At 40.7% G+C, this 19,042-nt stretch overlaps 2 protein-coding genes across 3 annotated transcripts; both read left to right on the plus strand.

The window, feature by feature from the left end:
- The first annotated feature begins 57 nt into the window (after positions 1 to 57).
- Positions 58 to 10,015, plus strand: LOC116047117 (elongation factor 1-alpha). 2 transcript variants are annotated; one of them, XM_031295657.2, is made up of 8 exons: positions 58 to 191; positions 1,300 to 1,452; positions 2,359 to 2,538; positions 2,636 to 2,932; positions 3,184 to 3,334; positions 6,073 to 6,329; positions 7,159 to 7,393; positions 9,650 to 10,015. In XM_031295657.2, the coding sequence occupies exons 2-8, from the start codon at positions 1,309 to 1,311 to the stop codon at positions 9,772 to 9,774; spliced, it is 1,389 nt and encodes a 462-aa protein (XP_031151517.1). In that variant the 5' UTR covers positions 58 to 191; positions 1,300 to 1,308; the 3' UTR covers positions 9,775 to 10,015. The 2 variants fall into 2 exon arrangements, with proteins under 2 accessions (XP_031151517.1, XP_035847224.1); XM_035991331.1 differs by having other exon boundaries at positions 90 to 191; positions 1,294 to 1,452.
- A 241-nt stretch (positions 10,016 to 10,256) lies between these two features.
- LOC116047116 (elongation factor 1-alpha-like) lies at positions 10,257 to 18,988 on the plus strand. The gene is made up of 8 exons (XM_031295656.2): positions 10,257 to 10,485; positions 11,187 to 11,339; positions 12,509 to 12,688; positions 13,170 to 13,466; positions 13,543 to 13,693; positions 14,591 to 14,847; positions 15,123 to 15,357; positions 18,664 to 18,988. The coding sequence occupies exons 2-8, from the start codon at positions 11,196 to 11,198 to the stop codon at positions 18,786 to 18,788; spliced, it is 1,389 nt and encodes a 462-aa protein (XP_031151516.1). The 5' UTR covers positions 10,257 to 10,485; positions 11,187 to 11,195; the 3' UTR covers positions 18,789 to 18,988.
- Positions 18,989 to 19,042: the final 54 nt, after the last annotated feature.

The raw sequence follows: 19,042 nt of genomic DNA on the forward strand, positions 1-19,042 counted from the left end.
GTCATCCAATCGCCTCGATAGGCATTACACCACCCCAGCCAATGGCACTCCGTATTCTAGTCTGACAGCAACAAGAGAATGCACAGCCCCCCCCATCTCTTCTGGCTCAGTATAAAAACTCGGGACTCATCACATTCTGTCCTTTTTTCCCCTCTGCTCTAAATCAGGACATCTTTAGTTGCTGGGCACAGGTTAGTGAAGTCATCCTTTCTATCAGACTCCTAAAGCTAGTGTAAAAATGCATGTATGTACATAAAAATGCATGTTAATATACAGGAGCTGTGGTACTATTCAGGCCAGGGAGTTAAGAATCAGGTTTGGCTACGATGTCAGGAAGTCTGCATCATGGCTAAATCAGAGCCTGCTTGACTTTTAAATGTTAAGGTGCACATAAAAGGTAAACATGCCAGTTCACATCTTGTATTACTATTCAAACCTTGTATAGCATGCGATGTATTTGGCTTGGTCTTAACAGCGCTTTAATATAGTGTTACAAAAACGTTAATTGGGAACATCGAGCTATACATTATTTCTCAAATGTGTTTCTGCCAGTCATGATAGTCCTTTATGTCTACCGTCGTGAACGCGCACCCACTGCTGTGGCTGTATGGTGTCGGTTGCGCGCTTGCATCAGTCGGTAACATGGCGGCTCTGCGCTCCCGGCGCAACATGGAGGCCGAGAAGCCCGGCATCCCGTTATCAAGCACATGGCGCGTGACTCACCAGTGTCGCCTTTCCGGTGGCGTGCACGAGCACCGAAAATGAGTTATAGCTTAAGAGTTTCCCATAATGTCGAATTTCCCACTTTCATGTCTCACTGAAGTCAGTTAATCTGTATTGACGCATATAATACAGCTAACGTTAGTTATATTCGGTTTAATACGAAGTGACCGGCAACGTGACGTTAGCTAACGTCAGCTGCTTATGCCGCAGTTACAAAGATAAATGACGTTTAAAATAAACATGATAGACTACTGTGTCAACCATAGACAGTTAAAGAAAGGTCTCAAACTGATTTTCGATTAAATGAGTCATGTGGTGTAGTGGTCCCGACGGATCTCCCGCTTTTTAGACATTTAAACTTTAGCTACATTTTAAAATTAAATATCAACGGAACTACTCCCAATGGTATTCCTTAATCAGATTAACGTAATGTAGCTAAAGGCCAACAGCTCGCTAACTAATATTAGCTAAAGTCATAATGACCTCCCTGTGTGCTCACCCCATTTTGGAGATGAGTTTAAACCTAAAATATTTCATTTTACTGTAAATATAACTGCTCCCCGTGTTTATAACCAGTACATCGAAATGGGAAAGGAAAAGATTCACATCAACATCGTGGTCATTGGCCATGTCGACTCCGGCAAGTCCACCACCACCGGCCATCTGATCTACAAGTGCGGAGGAATCGACAAGAGGACCATCGAGAAGTTCGAGAAGGAAGCCGCTGAGGTCGGTTTTTGAGACATCAGCCTCTATATAAGTTATTAAATAAGAATTACAGCAAAGGACACATATTGTATGAGACCATAAAGGTCAAAGACTATAGCTAAGATATGTGGGAAACGGGTGCGGTGGCTGAAACTGCTCACTGATATTACTTGGTTAAAACTGCCACCTACTGTTTAAAGACACGTACTGTCCGTATTACTGCTACAACACTGAAATATCCCTGGTAAAATCTGTTGTTTAACTTACATAAAAGTTCAAATTAAATGTGTTATGGATTCATATAGCTATTACAGAAGTGGAAAATAAGAATATATATATATATATAAAATACTCAATTATGAAATTATTTCCATTTTACTATGAGTATTTATTTTAGTAAATATTAGAACAAGTAGAAATCCATATGAAAGATTATACACAAATATTCACTGAACTAAAACTCATAATCACATTGTTTAAAGCCTATATAAACACTGATTTGTTAAAACAGGCTTATACACAAAGTTGACATTTGAATTGAACATTGTAAGATATAGTAAAATGATTAACAGCTTCAAACAAACGATAATATAAATAAAGGGGGATCTGCATTAAAACTATGACTGGGTAACTTACTGATAATTGTTAAAATGGGCATTTAATGCTTAGTCAAACTCTTAGGTCTGTTTACCAATTATTTGCTTTGATATTTCAAAATGTAAATAAGGAACTTTATGGTCCATTTTAGGCAAACTATCACTAAAGTATTTAGCAATTTGGCTTATTTTGCTAAGTGAAAAAAGGGTCTAAAACATGTTTATGTTCCCCAAACTAAGGTATCTTAACTACCTAAACTAATCTTCAGTTTAACTTTTCTGACTGATTCCTACTTTTGTCCCATTTCATTTCCTGTTTTAACCACAATAGATGGGAAAGGGCTCCTTCAAGTACGCCTGGGTGCTGGACAAACTGAAGGCTGAGCGTGAGCGTGGTATCACCATCGACATCGCTCTGTGGAAGTTTGAGACCAGCAAGTACTACGTGACCATCATTGATGCCCCTGGACACAGGGACTTCATCAAGAACATGATCACTGGTACCTCTCAGGTAAAGGCACACCTTTGACCTAATCTGTTGTCTGCTGCCTCATCACTTTATACTTTACATATAAATATGTATGTACTACAAAATTCTCTCTGTTCAGGCTGACTGCGCTGTGCTGATTGTTGCTGCTGGTGTTGGTGAGTTTGAGGCCGGTATCTCCAAGAATGGCCAGACCCGCGAGCACGCCCTGCTGGCCTACACTCTGGGTGTGAAGCAGCTCATCGTCGGAGTCAACAAGATGGACTCCACCGAGCCCCCTTACAGCCAGAAGCGTTTTGAGGAAATCACCAAGGAAGTGAGCACCTACATCAAGAAGATCGGCTACAACCCCGCCACTGTTGCCTTTGTCCCCATCTCTGGGTGGCATGGAGACAACATGCTGGAGGCCAGTGACAAGGTGAGGGACTTATTACATGGAAAGCTCTAGTCAACGTACTGTAGTTGTGGTTGGTAGGTAAATTAGCCCATCCAACATCTGTGACAGTGACCCAGATTTATATAATTTCTGTCAAAAGATAATACGTTGTGCATTTCTTGGATTTTCTTATCAATTAATCCTCTTGAACTAATCATTGTTCTTTCTCTTACCCCATTACTTTCTCTGTCTCCCGTCTCTTTCTGTCACTGTTTCTGCACTCTCCATTTTAGATGGGCTGGTTCAAGGGTTGGAAGATCGAGCGTAAGGAGGGTGGGGCCTCTGGCGTTACCCTGCTTGAGGCTCTGGACTCCATCCTGCCCCCAGCCCGCCCAACAGACAAGGCCTTGCGTCTGCCCCTGCAGGACGTCTACAAGATTGGCGGTAAGGACTGTCATGTCACCTCATAATAATATGCACCTTAAGGGAAAATGAAGCAGTACAATGTCAGTGGAATTGGGCACTACTTTTTACATCTTATATTTTAGGTCTGCCTACCTGTCTAATAATCATTTCTAATATTTCCTTTATTTGTCAATATATACATATACATATATGTTTATCAATTTACACATACAAGTCCTCTGAATTTAACCCATCCTAACTAATTAGGAGCCAAAGTCCGGCCTCCCAGGACCAACTTTAGTTGTAATGCCAGTGCCTACGTCAAGGGCAATGGCCTAGCATGCATGTCTTTAAGGTGGGAGGAGCACTTAGCAGTGCTTGCTGTGACGCAGCAGTGCTAACCACTGAGCTACCACGCCACCATGCAAATATAAACTAATCTTATGACTGATTACACTTTGAAGCCAGGCACAGCAATCATCAATCTTACTAGGTCAGACCCGGTAACATTTCCGTATTTTTTCAAACACATCACAAGTCTAAATCAAATTCTGTAATTATCATCTCCCATACAAAAAAATCTGTTTAGTAAGCCAAGAAACAAGGAAAATCAGTCTGTGCAAATAGATTTTTTTTACCTCACCATGCAAGAGTCTTAAAAACAACTTGTACAGTCACCATAATAAGCCATCCAGCAATCTCTCTCCAGTTTATGAATATCCAGTCACATTTTTTTTTTTTTATAAAGGCATTAGAGCAAATAAAAATTAAATCCCAATTTAAGGTTGTGTCGGACATTATAAAATAGGCAGCACAATTTTCTTTGTAATTAATTAAATTGCTTGTCTTACTGTAGATGCAGAATGAGCCTCTCCCTTGCCACTGATCATCATGAATCATGGCTTCAATGGCATAAAAATGTTTTTTTGAACATTGCTGTTGCATCATGTGCCAGAACAGAAAACACTCCTCTTCCTTCGTATCATTACTTTCCAGGTCACTGTAGTTCTCTAGTGGTGCCACGCCTCCCACCTGCGTAGCAAAGTTGCATGCGTGCATTGTGGCCCCATAACTCTTATCTTGTTCTGTCTGAATGAAGCCTTACGGGATTGGTGGATATATGTACAGAAAACTCTCCAAATGACAAAAACCTATTACTTTAACACGGATACATGAAGCCTGAAATGTCAATTATTCCAAATCTGAAAAAGGGTTAATTGACCTATTAAAACAAAACCCACGATGGGCAACCAACACTTGTACTTACAAGTCCATGCTAACTAACAATAGAGATCACAAAAGATCAAAACCAATGAAACAGGCACAGAGTCGAGTTTCTCACCTGACATCCTGAAAGTTGCACCAACAACAGTATCAACTGCAGCTTGTGGTGAAATCAGAGAGTCCTGATTAATTCGTCACACCGTGTATACACAGCCTCTAATATTTGCGGAAGGACAAATTCTGGGAGTGGATCCAGACCCCTTTTAAACTAGTTTAGACAGGCTTATCACAGAGGTGAAACTGGATATACAGGTATACACAAACTATGCCAATTCCCAGACCTAACATATATTCATACTACCATGTTACTCTTTTATTTGTAGCAGGACCAGGCCAGACAGCCTGTAATATTTCCAGGGGTGGAAGACGTATTCAGATCCTTTACTTAAAGGTGCAGTAAGCGATGCTGCCCAAAGATTGTTGATATTTGAACTCAACTGCCAAACAAAAATAACCCATTCTTTAGAAGTTCCGCCCCCCAGATTCATGGACAGATAACTACTGGCCAGCCGGCACATTCACATGTTGCTGCCACCCCCCCCCCCCCCCTTACCATCAACCATCACTGCCTGTTGCCGATTGGCTGGAATAGTGTTTTGTGGCTCATGCTCTCCTTTCTGTTTGTTTTCTATTTACACAGCCAGGGCTGTGTATTAACACAGGATTTTTTTTCAGCGCACACAGAAAACAGAGAGCTAGGTGATCGTGACCGTTTGCTGAATTTGACAGAAAGTGTATTGTATTAACATAATTTACTATACCTGTAAGTTAAAGTACTAATGCCACACAGTTATGTAAATACTTTGTCCTGCGTTGAAAATGTTACTTAAGTAAAAGTATGTAAGTATCATCAGGAAAATGTACTTAAAGTGTTAAAATTAAAAGTACTCAATGCAGAAAAATCCTCACATTTTAGAAACTAAAAACCATCAACAACCGCAAACAATCCAAACACTTCTGTTTAATTGGCTTATCATTTCAGCTGTACTCGCAGGCCTATATATTGTCGGGTAGTTAAATTTACAATAAAACATTGTATTTTATAATCTACATGTGTCTTGTGTGCAAAAACAATCTTAATTTGTAAAGTAACTAGTAACAAAGCTGTCAGATTAATGTAGTGGAGTAAAAAGTACATTATTTCTCTCTGAAATGTAGTGGAGTAGAAGAAGAAAGTGGCATTAAAAACTTAAAGTACAAGTACCTCAAATGTGTACTTAAGTACAGTACATGAGTAAATGTACTTAGTTAAATTTCACCACTGTACGTTTCAAACTCTGTGAAATCACAAATAATCAAATGGATGGCTGCAGAGAAACACTGACAAGATGTGTGAGTGAGAATTTACTTTACAGCTGCTACAAGCCCTTCATTAATGTCTTACACAGCTCTCACAGTAAAGTGGCCATCAAAACCTCTGCTAATTTAATTTTTATTTATTTTGAAGTTAACTGAAAAGCGTTCTAGCAACATATTGCCTCCTGCTCTCTCAGGCATTGGAACTGTCCCCGTCGGCCGCGTTGAGACCGGTGTCCTGAAGCCCGGTATGGTCGTCACCTTCGCTCCCCCCAACCTGACCACTGAGGTGAAGTCTGTGGAGATGCACCACGAGTCTCTGACTGAAGCTCTTCCTGGTGACAACGTCGGCTTCAACATCAAGAACGTGTCCGTTAAGGAAATCCGCCGTGGAAACGTGGCTGGCGACAGCAAGAACGACCCACCCATGGCAGCTGACAACTTCACCGCGCAGGTGAGTCTCAGGAATGTTTGTATAAAGTAGATACAGAAACCAAAACAGAACACACCAGACCTATTGGTTTTATTGGAGCTTTTTATTTATTTATTTGCCTCAGCTAACCCAATTCTCATTACATTCACACAGTGGGAAATCAATCAGTTGTTATTACAAACTCCAACCAATAAACAATTAGCAAACAAAACTGCTTTTCTCTCAATAATGGAAATCTACTAGTTTTCAGTCATAATTAAAGTTTCTCAAGCTAGTATGTGAAGCCTGAGTTAGGATTTGGTCAAAATACTACTTTCCTATAAATTAAAGGGACATTTACACATCATATTCAGTTGACGTGTCACAATGACTACGACTCAGTCTGTAAACGCAGTTGTATAATGACTTCTGTTGCTCTGATGGGTCCAATGAAAGACACTATTGAGCTGCATTATGGGAAATGCCGGATTCAGTGTTTTTGGAGTTTGACCCGTACACAACAAAAACTCAGGATAGCTTTTTTTTTTTCAATTTGTCACTTGCGAGTCTGCCAAAAATATGGAGGTGCTTTACTTGGCATGCAACAAAAGTCCCTAAATCTCTACAATCTATTACTATTTCTAAGTGTACTTAACTATTTCTGTCTGGAAAAGTATATTTCCCCTTCAATTTAGGCTGCTATCACACAGCAGAATGAACATTGAACAACACTATTTAGTGTCCCTGTTAGTCCACACAGCAGTCAGTCTACCTGCATCCACTCTTCTGGGAGAATAACTCCGTGGTATCCAGCACCAACCAGTCCAAATCCTTAGATGTTGCTCTTTTGACCGCCCTCCTCTCTCTGCAGGTCATCATCCTGAACCACCCCGGTCAGATCTCCCAGGGTTACGCCCCCGTGCTGGACTGCCACACCGCTCACATTGCCTGTAAGTTCAGTGAGCTCAAGGAGAAGATCGACCGCCGTTCTGGCAAGAAGCTTGAGGACAACCCTAAGGCTCTCAAGTCTGGAGACGCCGCCATCATCACCATGGTGCCCGGAAAACCCATGTGTGTTGAGAGCTTCTCCCAGTATCCTCCACTGGGTGAGCGAAACACTTTTTTCTTGTTGGCCTGATAGTTAGTTATAGACCCTTTACACGGTGTGCTATGACATTTTGACATGTCATAGCAGGACAGGCAGAGGTGTAACTGATAATGTTAACGATGGTTGCACTCTATTTTGGGGTGCAGATTTTAAGGCCCTGGTATACCAGTTACGCCTACTATGACAAGTCAAAACGTCTGCTGTGAAAAAAGGTATATTTAAAAGCTGCATTAATCACAATTTTTTAGGGTTGTCAATCGATTGAAATATTTAATTGCGATTAATCGCATGATCGTCCATTGTTAATCGCCAATTAATGACACATTTTTTTATCTGTTCAAAATGTACCTTAAAGGGATATTTCTAAGGGATATATGTATTTACTGTAATACTAATATCAACATGGGAGTGGACAAATATGCTTGCTTTATCCAAATGTATATATATATATATATATATATATTATTGGAAATCAATTAACGCCATTAAATAATGACAACTATTGTCCAGAAACCCTCATAGCAGTGTTTCCATTATACGTTAATTAAGTAAATTTTTTAACCGGTAAAATCTGTTAAAGTCCGTCGTATTTAAATCTCTCTGGTCATAATGTCTAGTGAAAATAATTCCCTCCACAGTGTATGCATCTGTAGTCACCACTCTGTCTCACTCCATGTTCCACCCACAGCACTTCCAAACCACTCAAAGTTGCTTCGTTGAGTGAGCACACAATTGAAAATAGTAGTTACTGGATATTCAGGTCTATGAGTATGAGAGCTGCAGGGAGAGGAAGTGGGAGTGAGACTGTGTCTGGACGAGAGATGTTACCTGCGACCAAATTATCATAGTTTATTAAAATGCAGCCCGGTGACGACAGGCTACAGATATTTCATACAACAGACGTTTATAACACAGACCCGCATTCAACCTGCGTTGGACGCGTTCAGAGACTCCAGTCCATACAACCTTTGTTATTGCGTTAAAAAATGAGTGCCATTAATGCAATAACACGTTAACTTTGACAGCCTAGATGTTTTTATATTAATAATGCATTAAATGACTACAGATAATGTATTCCCCGAATCTGCTCTTACTGTGCGTTTTAGCAACTTTCAGCTAATTGTTGTTTTCTGGCCCCCAAATCAACTGCAGGTAGCTGTTTTCAGTAATAAAGCCACTGCAATATGTTCACCATAGCAACTTTATATGGTGCTAACTGCTAATGTTAGATGTGTTATGAGGTTGTTCTCAAGCGGTAAAAAAAAATCCACTAATAGAGCTTTAAATATGTTCTCCATCATTCAAATACATTTCTGGTGTCTTATATACATAATTTACTTGGGTTGTGCTGTTAAAATATCTTATGTCACTTATTGTTATAACACTTTCACATAGGACAAAAACATTAATTTAGTATTCTATAAGCTTTTAATGAATTGTATTCATTGAGGTGAAGCACTTGTATTCTTTACCTATGAGGCCTTTGGTGTTTTTTTATTAGATGTTATTTTGAGGGCTCAGCCGAATCAGGGATCCTTATGTGCTTAAAAAAGAAATGGCGGATCTGTATAGTAGGTACCAGTAAAATCGTCTTTGCCCAGACTGGCATCAATTCTCAAAATTATTTAGGACTCCATTTGGTATTATTCGGAAAGATGGTGATGTCCTGCTCGGTCCATTGTCTGAACTGTACTTATGGGCTTGTGATGCTGGTAGGAAGTGCAAATCATATGCCGGCCAGCTCAGTAGTTTTCAATGAAAAACAACCCATTGATTTTGAAGCTGTAGTGCTTCATTAACTCTGCTGGGCCAGTCCAATACTGACTGTATAGGTACTGTATGTCCATTGAAGATAACTCAATGTCTTTCCACATAGCCTCATAGGCTGGGTCACACCAAGACACAAGAGGCCTCAGCTGACCTGACAGGCAGTAATCTTTAAGAATATGGATATTCCTTCCAAAGTAGTCTTTGGAAGTCTTTGTTAGCTTGGGCCAGTGTTTCAATAAAAAGGTTGAAAAGTAATTGACTAAGTGGGAAGCCTTGTTTCTGTATAGATGTATATGATTGCTATCATTAATGTATGGCCTTGTGAATCATGAACATTTCTACTGGTAATGTTTGTGCTCAATTACTTAGTTAAAAGTATTGCTCTTTAGTATAATGCGCACTGTATATTCACCATCTCATTACTCATATCAAAGGCATGGTTTCAGCCTCTATTCTGTCTTACTTGTCCATCTCCACCTCTAAGGTCGCTTTGCTGTGCGTGACATGAGGCAGACCGTGGCCGTCGGTGTCATCAAGTCGGTTGACAAGAAGCTCGCCTCTGGTGGAAAGGTCACCAAGTCTGCACAGAAGGCCGAAAAGAAGAAATGAATTCACATGCAGGACGTCCAACAAAGAGTCACGTCTCAGCAGCAGCGGTCCGCACCATCCCTTCTTCTTCCCTGCCACCCAGCGCCGTCTGCTCTGAGGCAGAGCTCTCTACTTAAGGACTGGCTTATGCTCATTAAAACCCATCGGAAAAGTTTCCGCAGGAAAGGAAGGCTTGTGCCTTTTAGGGAAAGCTATGGTCATAATTAAGTTGAAACCAAAACAATAAAAATCTTAAACATTGCCAACAGAAAAAAAAGAAATTGTGTTTTTAATTGCAAACTGCAGCAGCACTTCTCCAGAAGCTTCAAACATAAATAGCAAAGCAGAGCAGCAATTGGTCAACAAGGTCAAAACACTGTGTTTTTTATTAGTTCTCATTCCTTCTATAGATTAGAGACACTCATGTACAAAAAATGGGGTAGGCATGTTTTGAAGGTGTGTTTTATATATTATAATGAACAAGATCAGACTGGCAAAACATGCTGGCCAAGAACAGTTGAGCAATTGTAGAATTATTCATGAGATGTGTCCAGGAGGAGGAGGAGGAGGTTAGAGGAAGGCGTTGTCCTCAGATAACTTTTCTGTTGTGCTGAAGTCTGGTCACCCGTCGAATAGTGTTTCCTCTTTTGCGGAAACAGCAGTAAGTGAAGGTGCAGATAGATCAAGCAGGAGACGACAGGCATCAACAACCTTCATTTAGCTTGTCAACAGGTGAGATAAAATACTGTAGTACTGTACTACTACTGTTGTTGTGGTATAGTTTCTACAAGAAATCAAAACTCCTTAAATACCACCAAAAGCTATTAGATAGCCTACATTAAATAAATCGAGAGGGGGGCTTTGGATGCTAATCTAATGGTTTGGATTACATTTCCAGAAGGTGAAATATCACTGACTGCTTTATTTTCTAATAATAGTATGTTATGGTCTCTTATAGTTTGCATTCTAGGGTGAACTATAGTTACAATTGGTCTTCATATTAAGATTTTATACAAAACTATAGGCTACTGATACTGTTTTTTCGTGTGCAAATGATATACTTATAGTAATGCAATTTTGACTACAGGAGTTACTAGGAGTTCTTGTTTGGTATAATTTATATTGGGTAGTATTGCTACTATTATGTAAGGTAAGGTATACAGTTACTTGATGAGACTGTCTCATTTGCTCGGTTAGCTAGATTTGATTAGCAGGTGCTTAATGGCCCGCTAGCTAACGTTAGCTAACAATTTTTTAAATAACCGTTGGAGTCCATAGATATACGTTATACCGTTAAACGTATTTATATCTACGGTTGGAGTCCATGACTGGTGGTCGCACTGAGCTCACCTTCATTTTCTAGACGAATTTAAGCCTGAAATATTTAATTTTATTAAGTCAAAATAACGGCTCCCAGTGTCGTTTATAACCAGTACATCGAAATGGGAAAGCAAAAGTTCCACCTCAACATCGTGGTCATTGGCCATGTCGACTCCGGCAAGTCCACCACCACCGGCCATCTGATCTACAAGTGCGGAGGAATTGACAAGAGGACCATCGAGAAGTTCGAGAAGGAAGCCCAAGAGGTTGGTTTTTTAAGACATCAGAGGCCTAACGTTATATTTGAGTTATTAACAAATATTCACACCATATAAAACACAACGAGGCCACAAACTATGACGCACTAACGTTACAGGTGTGGGAAACTGGCTTGGCGGATGTAAACTGCTCCTTAATTTTGGGTAGATGCTTGATCGGATCCGCTAGATGTGTCGACGTCAAAGGACGTGCCTCCTGGCCCGCCTTATTCTGCCTCTGATTGGCTTACCATGGTATTCTTACCCTAATCCTAACCAATGCCCACTCCTCTTGCCTAAATCTAACTACGTCGATCATTCTAGCAGATCCGAGTTACATAGAAGTAAAATGGATGTTTAGTTTTATGGTTACAACTGCCATCCACTGTTGAAATATGTGTACTATCTTTAACCAGGTGATCATACAGAATATGATATGAATATGTCTCCTGTTTTGATAAATTGCAGTTAAAGTTTTTAACATATTAAAACATGTTACTAATATAGCAAAAAAAGGGGGCAAATCAGCCTCAAATACATAAATCATTTTATATATGTATATACATTATATATATTTTTCAAATATAACCAACATTACCTAATGGGTACTAACTTTAATAATTAGTAATGATTGAAGACTAACAAGGAAGTTATTTTAGTCATCTACATAAAAGACAATAAAGAGGTTAACTTGTTAGATAGTTGAATATTATAGACCTTTTTCACAGCAGACATGTTGACATGTCATAGTAGGAAAAGCACAGGTGTATTCTAAACCATTAATGATGGCTGCATCCCACTTAGGAGAGGCCCTGGTATTGTGCATGCTGACTCACTGAAATAGCTTCCTGGGACACTTGATGGAATTGAGCCATCGTTAAGGTTATCAATTTCAGCTGTGCTTTTCCTACTATGACAGGTCAAAATGTCTGCTGTGAAAAAGGTTCATAGTAAATGCTAAAATAAATCCCTTTAGAAGACACAAATAACTCGCTACATCAAACCCTGGACAAAATGCTTAGGCACACTATAGTAAAGTAAATTAATTATTATATTTAAAAAAAATATATGTTTTGCATGACGTAAATGTTTTTATTTTTAATAATGGCTATGGTTAAACTTCTGTCTGTTACTCTCCCTGTTTCCCTGCTCTATTTGTGTTGTTTTAACCACAATAGATGGGCAAGGGTTCCTTCAAGTACGCCTGGGTGCTGGACAAACTGAAGGCTGAGCGTGAGCGTGGTATCACCATCGACATCGCTCTGTGGAAGTTTGAGACCACCAAGTACTACGTGACCATCATTGATGCCCCTGGACACAGGGACTTCATCAAGAACATGATCACTGGTACCTCTCAGGTAAAGACACCTTTTAACCTGCTCTTTATTGACTTCTCACTTTCTTAAACTTTAGTTTTGTATATTATACCACAAGTTTTAAGTAAGTTTACAGCTCAAGGTCTTATCAGGGTTAGGGTACAGAGGACGCAATGACTGTATATGCTTAACTTTCCATATTGCCAACATTACAAGCAACAAGTATTAGGAATGGTAGTAGTCCCAGAAAATCACTTTATTATTTATTTTTTTAAAGTGAAGTTGAAGTTAACATCCCAGACGCTCAGCTGGCTAGGGCATGTCAAATCAACTCTAAGATCTATCCCTATTATTCTATTAATTTCCATTGTCTCCTTTGCACATTACATTTTGAAAGTGGAGGTAATGATATGTTGGAGCCATGCATATGTTTAGAAAACCACACACAGATCATAGATAACCTTCATTTTGGCATCAGTTTTGGCTTTAATTGTAGAAAAATAGAAAACTTCTCCCTGTTCAGGCCGACTGCGGTGTGCTGATCGTTGCTGCAGGTGTTGGTGAGTTTGAGGCCGGTATCTCCAAGAACGGCCAGACCCGCGAGCACGCCCTGCTGGCCTACACTCTGGGTGTGAAGCAGCTCATTGTCGGAGTCAACAAGATGGACTCCACCGAGCCCCCTTACAGCCAGGCCCGTTTCGAAGAAATCACCAAGGAAGTGAGCACCTACATCAAGAAGATTGGCTACAACCCCGCCACTGTTGCCTTTGTCCCCATCTCTGGGTGGCATGGAGACAACATGCTGGAGGCCAGTGACAAGGTGAGGACATTTTTAACTTGTGTCACCCTGATGATTGAGAACATGGACTGATTTCTTTCTTTGAATCTCTCGGTAGATGAGCTGGTTCAAGGGATGGAAGGTTGAGCGCAAGGACGGTAATGCCAGTGGAAACACACTGCTTGAGGCTCTGGACTCCATCATGCCTCCAGCCCGCCCCACCGACAAGCCCCTTCGCCTGCCCCTGCAGGATGTCTACAAGATTGGCGGTAAGTAGTGTCTCATGTGTGCCTTACGTCACATCACATTATAGCTCAGCACCTCATATTACTTAACATGACATTTGTTGCACGTATTGAGTTTTAACACACTGCTGACATCCATATTACTACGCTGCTACAATCCAGAACACAGACACAGAATTATCAAAATCAAACCAAATGGCACAAAAGGCATTGCAAGTTACAGCAGCTTTTTCTGGCAAAAACATGGTGAAAGTGGATAATTGTGATTGGTACATGAGACTGTTGACTCAGTCGCAGTTAAAAAGCCTCACCTTGTGGTAACATTTGTCTCTTGTCCAGTTCTTAATCCTTCTACTTCTGTCTTTGTATGGGCTGTAATCTAAGGGTGATTTAACATCTGAGCAGTCTGGTCCGTTTTAATCGAACCCTGGAGCGTTTCGTCGGATAGTCCGGTTCATTTGGGGTGGTGTTGAAGCTCATTCGAACTCTGGTGCAGACCAAACAACTGAACTCTGGTCTGCTTGAAAACGGGGGTGTAATTTAATTTACAGACTCATATGATTTAAAGATTGACTTTCAAATTTATAACCTATAATGACCATACCTCGTTCGTCGTCTGTGTTGCCAGTTCTCGAATATTTGTCAGCAACCGTTTTGACCATGTGACATTTGTTTACAGTGTTTGGTACAAAGTGCAGTGTGAACACTAACCAAACCAAATGAAAAATGCAACCCCCAAATTACACCAATCTATCAAACTACAGGTGTGAAAGCGCCCTCAAGCATTTCACAGCCTGTACGATAAGCCTACAATTACAGTTCACACTCTTGTGTCCATCAAATCTTCTCCAAACCAAGGACTCTTCAACTTAAAGTTAACTGAAAAGCATACTAGCAACATGTTTCCTCCTGCTCTCTCAGGTATCGGAACCGTCCCCGTCGGCCGTGTTGAGACCGGTGTCCTGAAGCCCGGTATGATCGTCACCTTTTCTCCCCCCAACCTGACCACTGAGGTGAAGTCTGTGGAGATGCACCACGAGTCCCTGGCCGAGGCTGCTCCTGGTGACAACGTCGGCTTCAACATCAAGAACGTGTCAGTCAAGGAGATCCGCCGTGGAAACGTGGCTGGTGACAGCAAAAACGACCCACCAATGGCAGCTGACAACTTTAGTGCCCAGGTGGGTCTGAGCAAATGAAAATAAGTGAACATGAAGAAATGGGCTTGGATTTTTAAATGTGATAGTTTCTTGTCAATTTGTATTTAGAAAATAAACATGTACTGAACATAGAGAAGCAGGAAGCACAATAAAACTTGACTTTAAAGTTTCTTTAAGGTGGACCTCTGCTGGCCACTAGCAGGAACTGCAATGGTGTTCATCTCAGGCATGAAGTGAATGCTGGATGGAGAACTCTCATTACCATTTCTAAATGCACTTAAACATTAATATTTCAGGTCATTGTTCTGAACCACCCCGGCCAGATCAGCGCGGGTTACGCCCCTGTGCTGGACTGCCACACCGCTCACATTGCCTGCAAGTTCGCCGAGCTCAAGGAGAAGATCGACCGTCGTTCCGGCAAGGTACTTGAGCAAAATCCCAAGTTCATCAAGTCTGGAGATGCTTCCATTATCAAGCTGGTTCCACAGAAGCCCATGTGTGTTGAGACCTTCGCCAACTATCCTCCACTGGGTGAGTAAAATTATTTTTCTTCTTCATCTCCTGCAGGTAGTTGTAGGTTACAGCCCATTTTGTTGTTAAGAGAATGGGTTGAGACAGCACATCAACTGACACCTGAACTGATTTTTATCAACTAATACTGAAGACTAAAGACAATAAATAAACACTTTAAAGCTGTAATCTCAAAGATTTAAATACATGTCTGTTAATTCATTATCTTTTGCTGAAATAGGTAACACAATGGCGATTGAGCCCGTGGCCCACTGATGAAAGTATTGCAATATTTATATATTTGCAGTATTACAAACTGGGTCTGTGGTGACCATAGAATGGTGGTGCTATTCCTGGAAGAAAAAACCTGTATAACAGATTTTCGCCATTGTATACACACAAACAATGGAACTATGCACATAATTCTTTATCAACAAGACTCCAGATCCTATTTCTCTCAGCACAATTACATTGTTTTCACTCAAATAGAAATTCTGAATCAACCAGGACTGAAAGCTTAAGGATTGCCACTGACGTTTCATCTGCTGCCACTGCTTACAAGCCACTGACACAGACCTCAACTATCTTTAAAACTTCAACTGAGAGTTTTTTTTTTTTTAATGACTTCTTGTTAGAAGGTGCGGACCTCTCCAGTCGCCTCTCTGTGAGCTCGCAAAATGTATGCTTTTTGTCTATTTTTACCAAAATGAGTTGTGCCTTATGTGGATGACATTAGGCGGTGATGGTATGTGGCTGTGAGTCCCTCATCAGGGAAATCAACTTTCCAGTCTCCTGCCGACTCTGATAACATAGCCTAGGCTGGCTAGCCAGCTGGCTGGTCAAGTTTTCAAATGTGGACATCAGAGTAAACATAGAGGAAAGGTGGAGAAGATGAGCTCAAGCTAGCAAGACCATCTCTGCGTCCAACTCCATCTCTACATCAGAGGGGGCACCGAGGCAGCGTGGAGCAATCGAACACCGACTGCGACTTCTCTGCTGGGCATCCTGCTAGCCAGTGTGCTAAGTGGCCTCCATTGATTTCCAGCTTTTAATTTAAACAAACTTTATCCTAATAGTCACATACACAAAGTACAATGTAGTGACACTTTATTTCTGCATTCTTAACCCATCCTAGTATTAGCCGCTTTGGACAGCTATTTATACAGCATCTGGAGAGCAGCTTGCTTGTTCAGTATCTTGCTCATGGACACTTTCACATGTGGCCGGAGGAGCCTGGGATTAAACCGCCAACCTTGTGGTTATGGGGCGACTCTACCTCCACATTAAGCTTTTGAAGAGGAAAACATATAGCTTGACCTAATGAAAAAAATTTACACATAAGGGTCAACTGCATCTGCTGAAGTGAGTTTGACTTTATGTTGAGAATTGCTATTAGGGCTGGGCGATATGGAGAAAATGAAATATCACAATATTTTTGACCAAATACCTCGATATCGATACCGCAACGATATTGTAATGTTGACTATTGGTGCTTTCACAACATATTTACACAATGAGATTTGTGATAAATAATCATCAGTAATGTGGATATAATGACTAAGTGGGTAAAGACAAATAACAGAACAGTTACAACAGTCTGGTAGGTTCAGAAAATGACATCACTTTACTGTAATGCAGCCTTTAAAACCAGGAAAAGACAACACTTATGCCATATTATGATATTACGATATCCAAAATCTAAGACGATATCTAGTCTCATATCACGATATCGATATAATATCAATATATTGCCCAGCTCTAATTGCTTTTGTGGTTTTATTGTCAAGGTGTTGTTTTCAAGGTCAAAAATGAACTTTCAGGCTCATGAATTGATGATTGTGATTATTATCTTGGCCATCAGCAGGCATGGATTGGCCATCGGGAGTACCGGGAGATTTCCCGGTGGGCCGGTCTATCTGCATGAGCCGCACAACTTTATTTTTTTTTCTGCCCATAGAGAGAAGACAGATCACATGATTGGCCCATTTGTGTGTCTTTCATGTGAACACTGGCCATTCACATCCTTGGTCTTTCACTGACCGGCCCACAAGGGGGTACGCAAGCATCCGGAAAGCGTACCTCCAATGGTGGAGATTTCGAGGCTAATAAGCCATCACCTTCCGCTAGCATTCCATTGACTGCCATTCATTTTGGTGTCACTTTGACAGCGAATAACTTTACATCTGAAGTGTTTAAAGACTCTATTTGTCCATTGTTTATTTTTAAAGAAACACAACAATGTATAAAAGGCTGTAGCAGCCATTTTTGTAAAAATAGGCTAACAATTGTGTCATAACTACATGACTTTCTGTCGCACAGTAGATAAATTATCGTATAGTCAGGAGAAGCTCGCTGGCAATCGGGGGGACGTGGAGGCATACAGTCGAGGGAGAAGCCCATAGAGAGTCCATGAAAGCATCCGAACAAAATATTTCAGTAACGTATTTAAGAGAGCGCATTTAAGTCCCTCCCCCATCGACGGCGAAAGTAACTCCACAAAGTGCCGGTAGTGATTTTTAGCATGTCAAACGATTATTTTAGCACCCTTGTCTACCAGAGAGGACTTGTTAGCTGTTAGTGAGGTAATGTTAGTTTGGTATTACCAAGCTAAGGCACTTGCAAACATAGTACTCTGGTTTATCCACATTCCACAATAATACAAACGCATACTGTGGACAAAATGCAGCTTTAGCTTAATTTACAGACTTGTCACTTGTTTACAATGCAAGACAGCCATGCTCCACCCTCAACCTTTAGCCATCTTGCCATCAGGAGCCAGGCAGCCTTTTTGACTCAGTGAGTACATTATCATGCTCTCTTACTCACCACTCAGCTTAGTGACAGACAGTATTAGGGGCCTGAATACAGGGTTCAAAATTAACTTTTTGTCCACCAGCCAAATACTAGTGAATGTTAAAATGTATTAAATGTATTACTTATAAGATATACTTATTTTTGGTTGGTGAGTTAGCAAATCTACCAGCCACTTGAATATTTTACCAGCATTTGCTGGTAAATGGTGCTAATTTTGGACCCTGCTTACATGTCTTTGTTAGAATATTATCAGCAGCTTCTGAGACACACTGTGTGATAAACAGACACTCAAACCAATGGACGGACTGGGGCATAGTCCCTCCCGTTGATTTCCAAAAAATAATGACCAGCATCATCCAGAATCTTATTAACCTCTGTTTATCATGACTGATTTTTCATTCAGGTTCTGGCAGAACATAAAAAGGGCACAAATATCCCTTTCAAACATTTCTTGTGAATTATATCGGCGGCATCTTTTCAGCGTCTCATGGACTGTCCGTCTCTTCCCCTCAGGGCGTTTTGCTGTGCGGGACATGAGGCAGACCGTGGCCGTTGGTGTCATTAAGGAGGTCGTGAAGAAGGACCCCACCGCCGGAAAGGTCACCAAGGCTGCTCTGAAGGCCGACAAGAAGAAATGAATTCTCATACGGGATGTCCAACAACAAGTCATGTCTCAGAAGCAATCCCCTCTTCATCCCCACGTCGTCTTCTGGCTTATGAAGATGAAAATGATGAAAAGCCATCGGAAAAGTTTCCGCCGAAAAGGAAGGCTTGTGCTTTTTAAGAAAACTATTGGTTTGAAAGCAAAACAATTAAAATCTTAAACATGCCAAATGAAGATGTTTCTTTTCTTGTTTCAAAACTTTTTAATATCTATCCTTTTTTGTTATTT

The sequence above is a fragment of the Sander lucioperca genome, chromosome 14 (genome assembly GCF_008315115.2).
Source record: "Sander lucioperca isolate FBNREF2018 chromosome 14, SLUC_FBN_1.2, whole genome shotgun sequence".
NCBI classification, from domain to species: Eukaryota; Metazoa; Chordata; class Actinopteri; order Perciformes; family Percidae; genus Sander; species Sander lucioperca.

Excerpts from the sequence above, each read along its gene's own strand:
- LOC116047117 (XM_031295657.2), top strand. The coding sequence starts at position 1,309 with ATGGGAAAGGAAAAGATTCACATCAACATCGTGGTCATTGGCCATGTC. Across the intron at positions 3,335-6,072 it reads GGACGTCTACAAGATTGGCG|GCATTGGAACTGTCCCCGTC; the intron begins GTAAGGACTGTC and ends CTGCTCTCTCAG. Across the intron at positions 6,330-7,158 it reads CTGACAACTTCACCGCGCAG|GTCATCATCCTGAACCACCC; the intron begins GTGAGTCTCAGG and ends CTCTCTCTGCAG.
- LOC116047116 (XM_031295656.2), top strand. The coding sequence starts at position 11,196 with ATGGGAAAGCAAAAGTTCCACCTCAACATCGTGGTCATTGGCCATGTC. Across the intron at positions 11,340-12,508 it reads TCGAGAAGGAAGCCCAAGAG|ATGGGCAAGGGTTCCTTCAA; the intron begins GTTGGTTTTTTA and ends TAACCACAATAG. Across the intron at positions 13,467-13,542 it reads TGCTGGAGGCCAGTGACAAG|ATGAGCTGGTTCAAGGGATG; the intron begins GTGAGGACATTT and ends ATCTCTCGGTAG.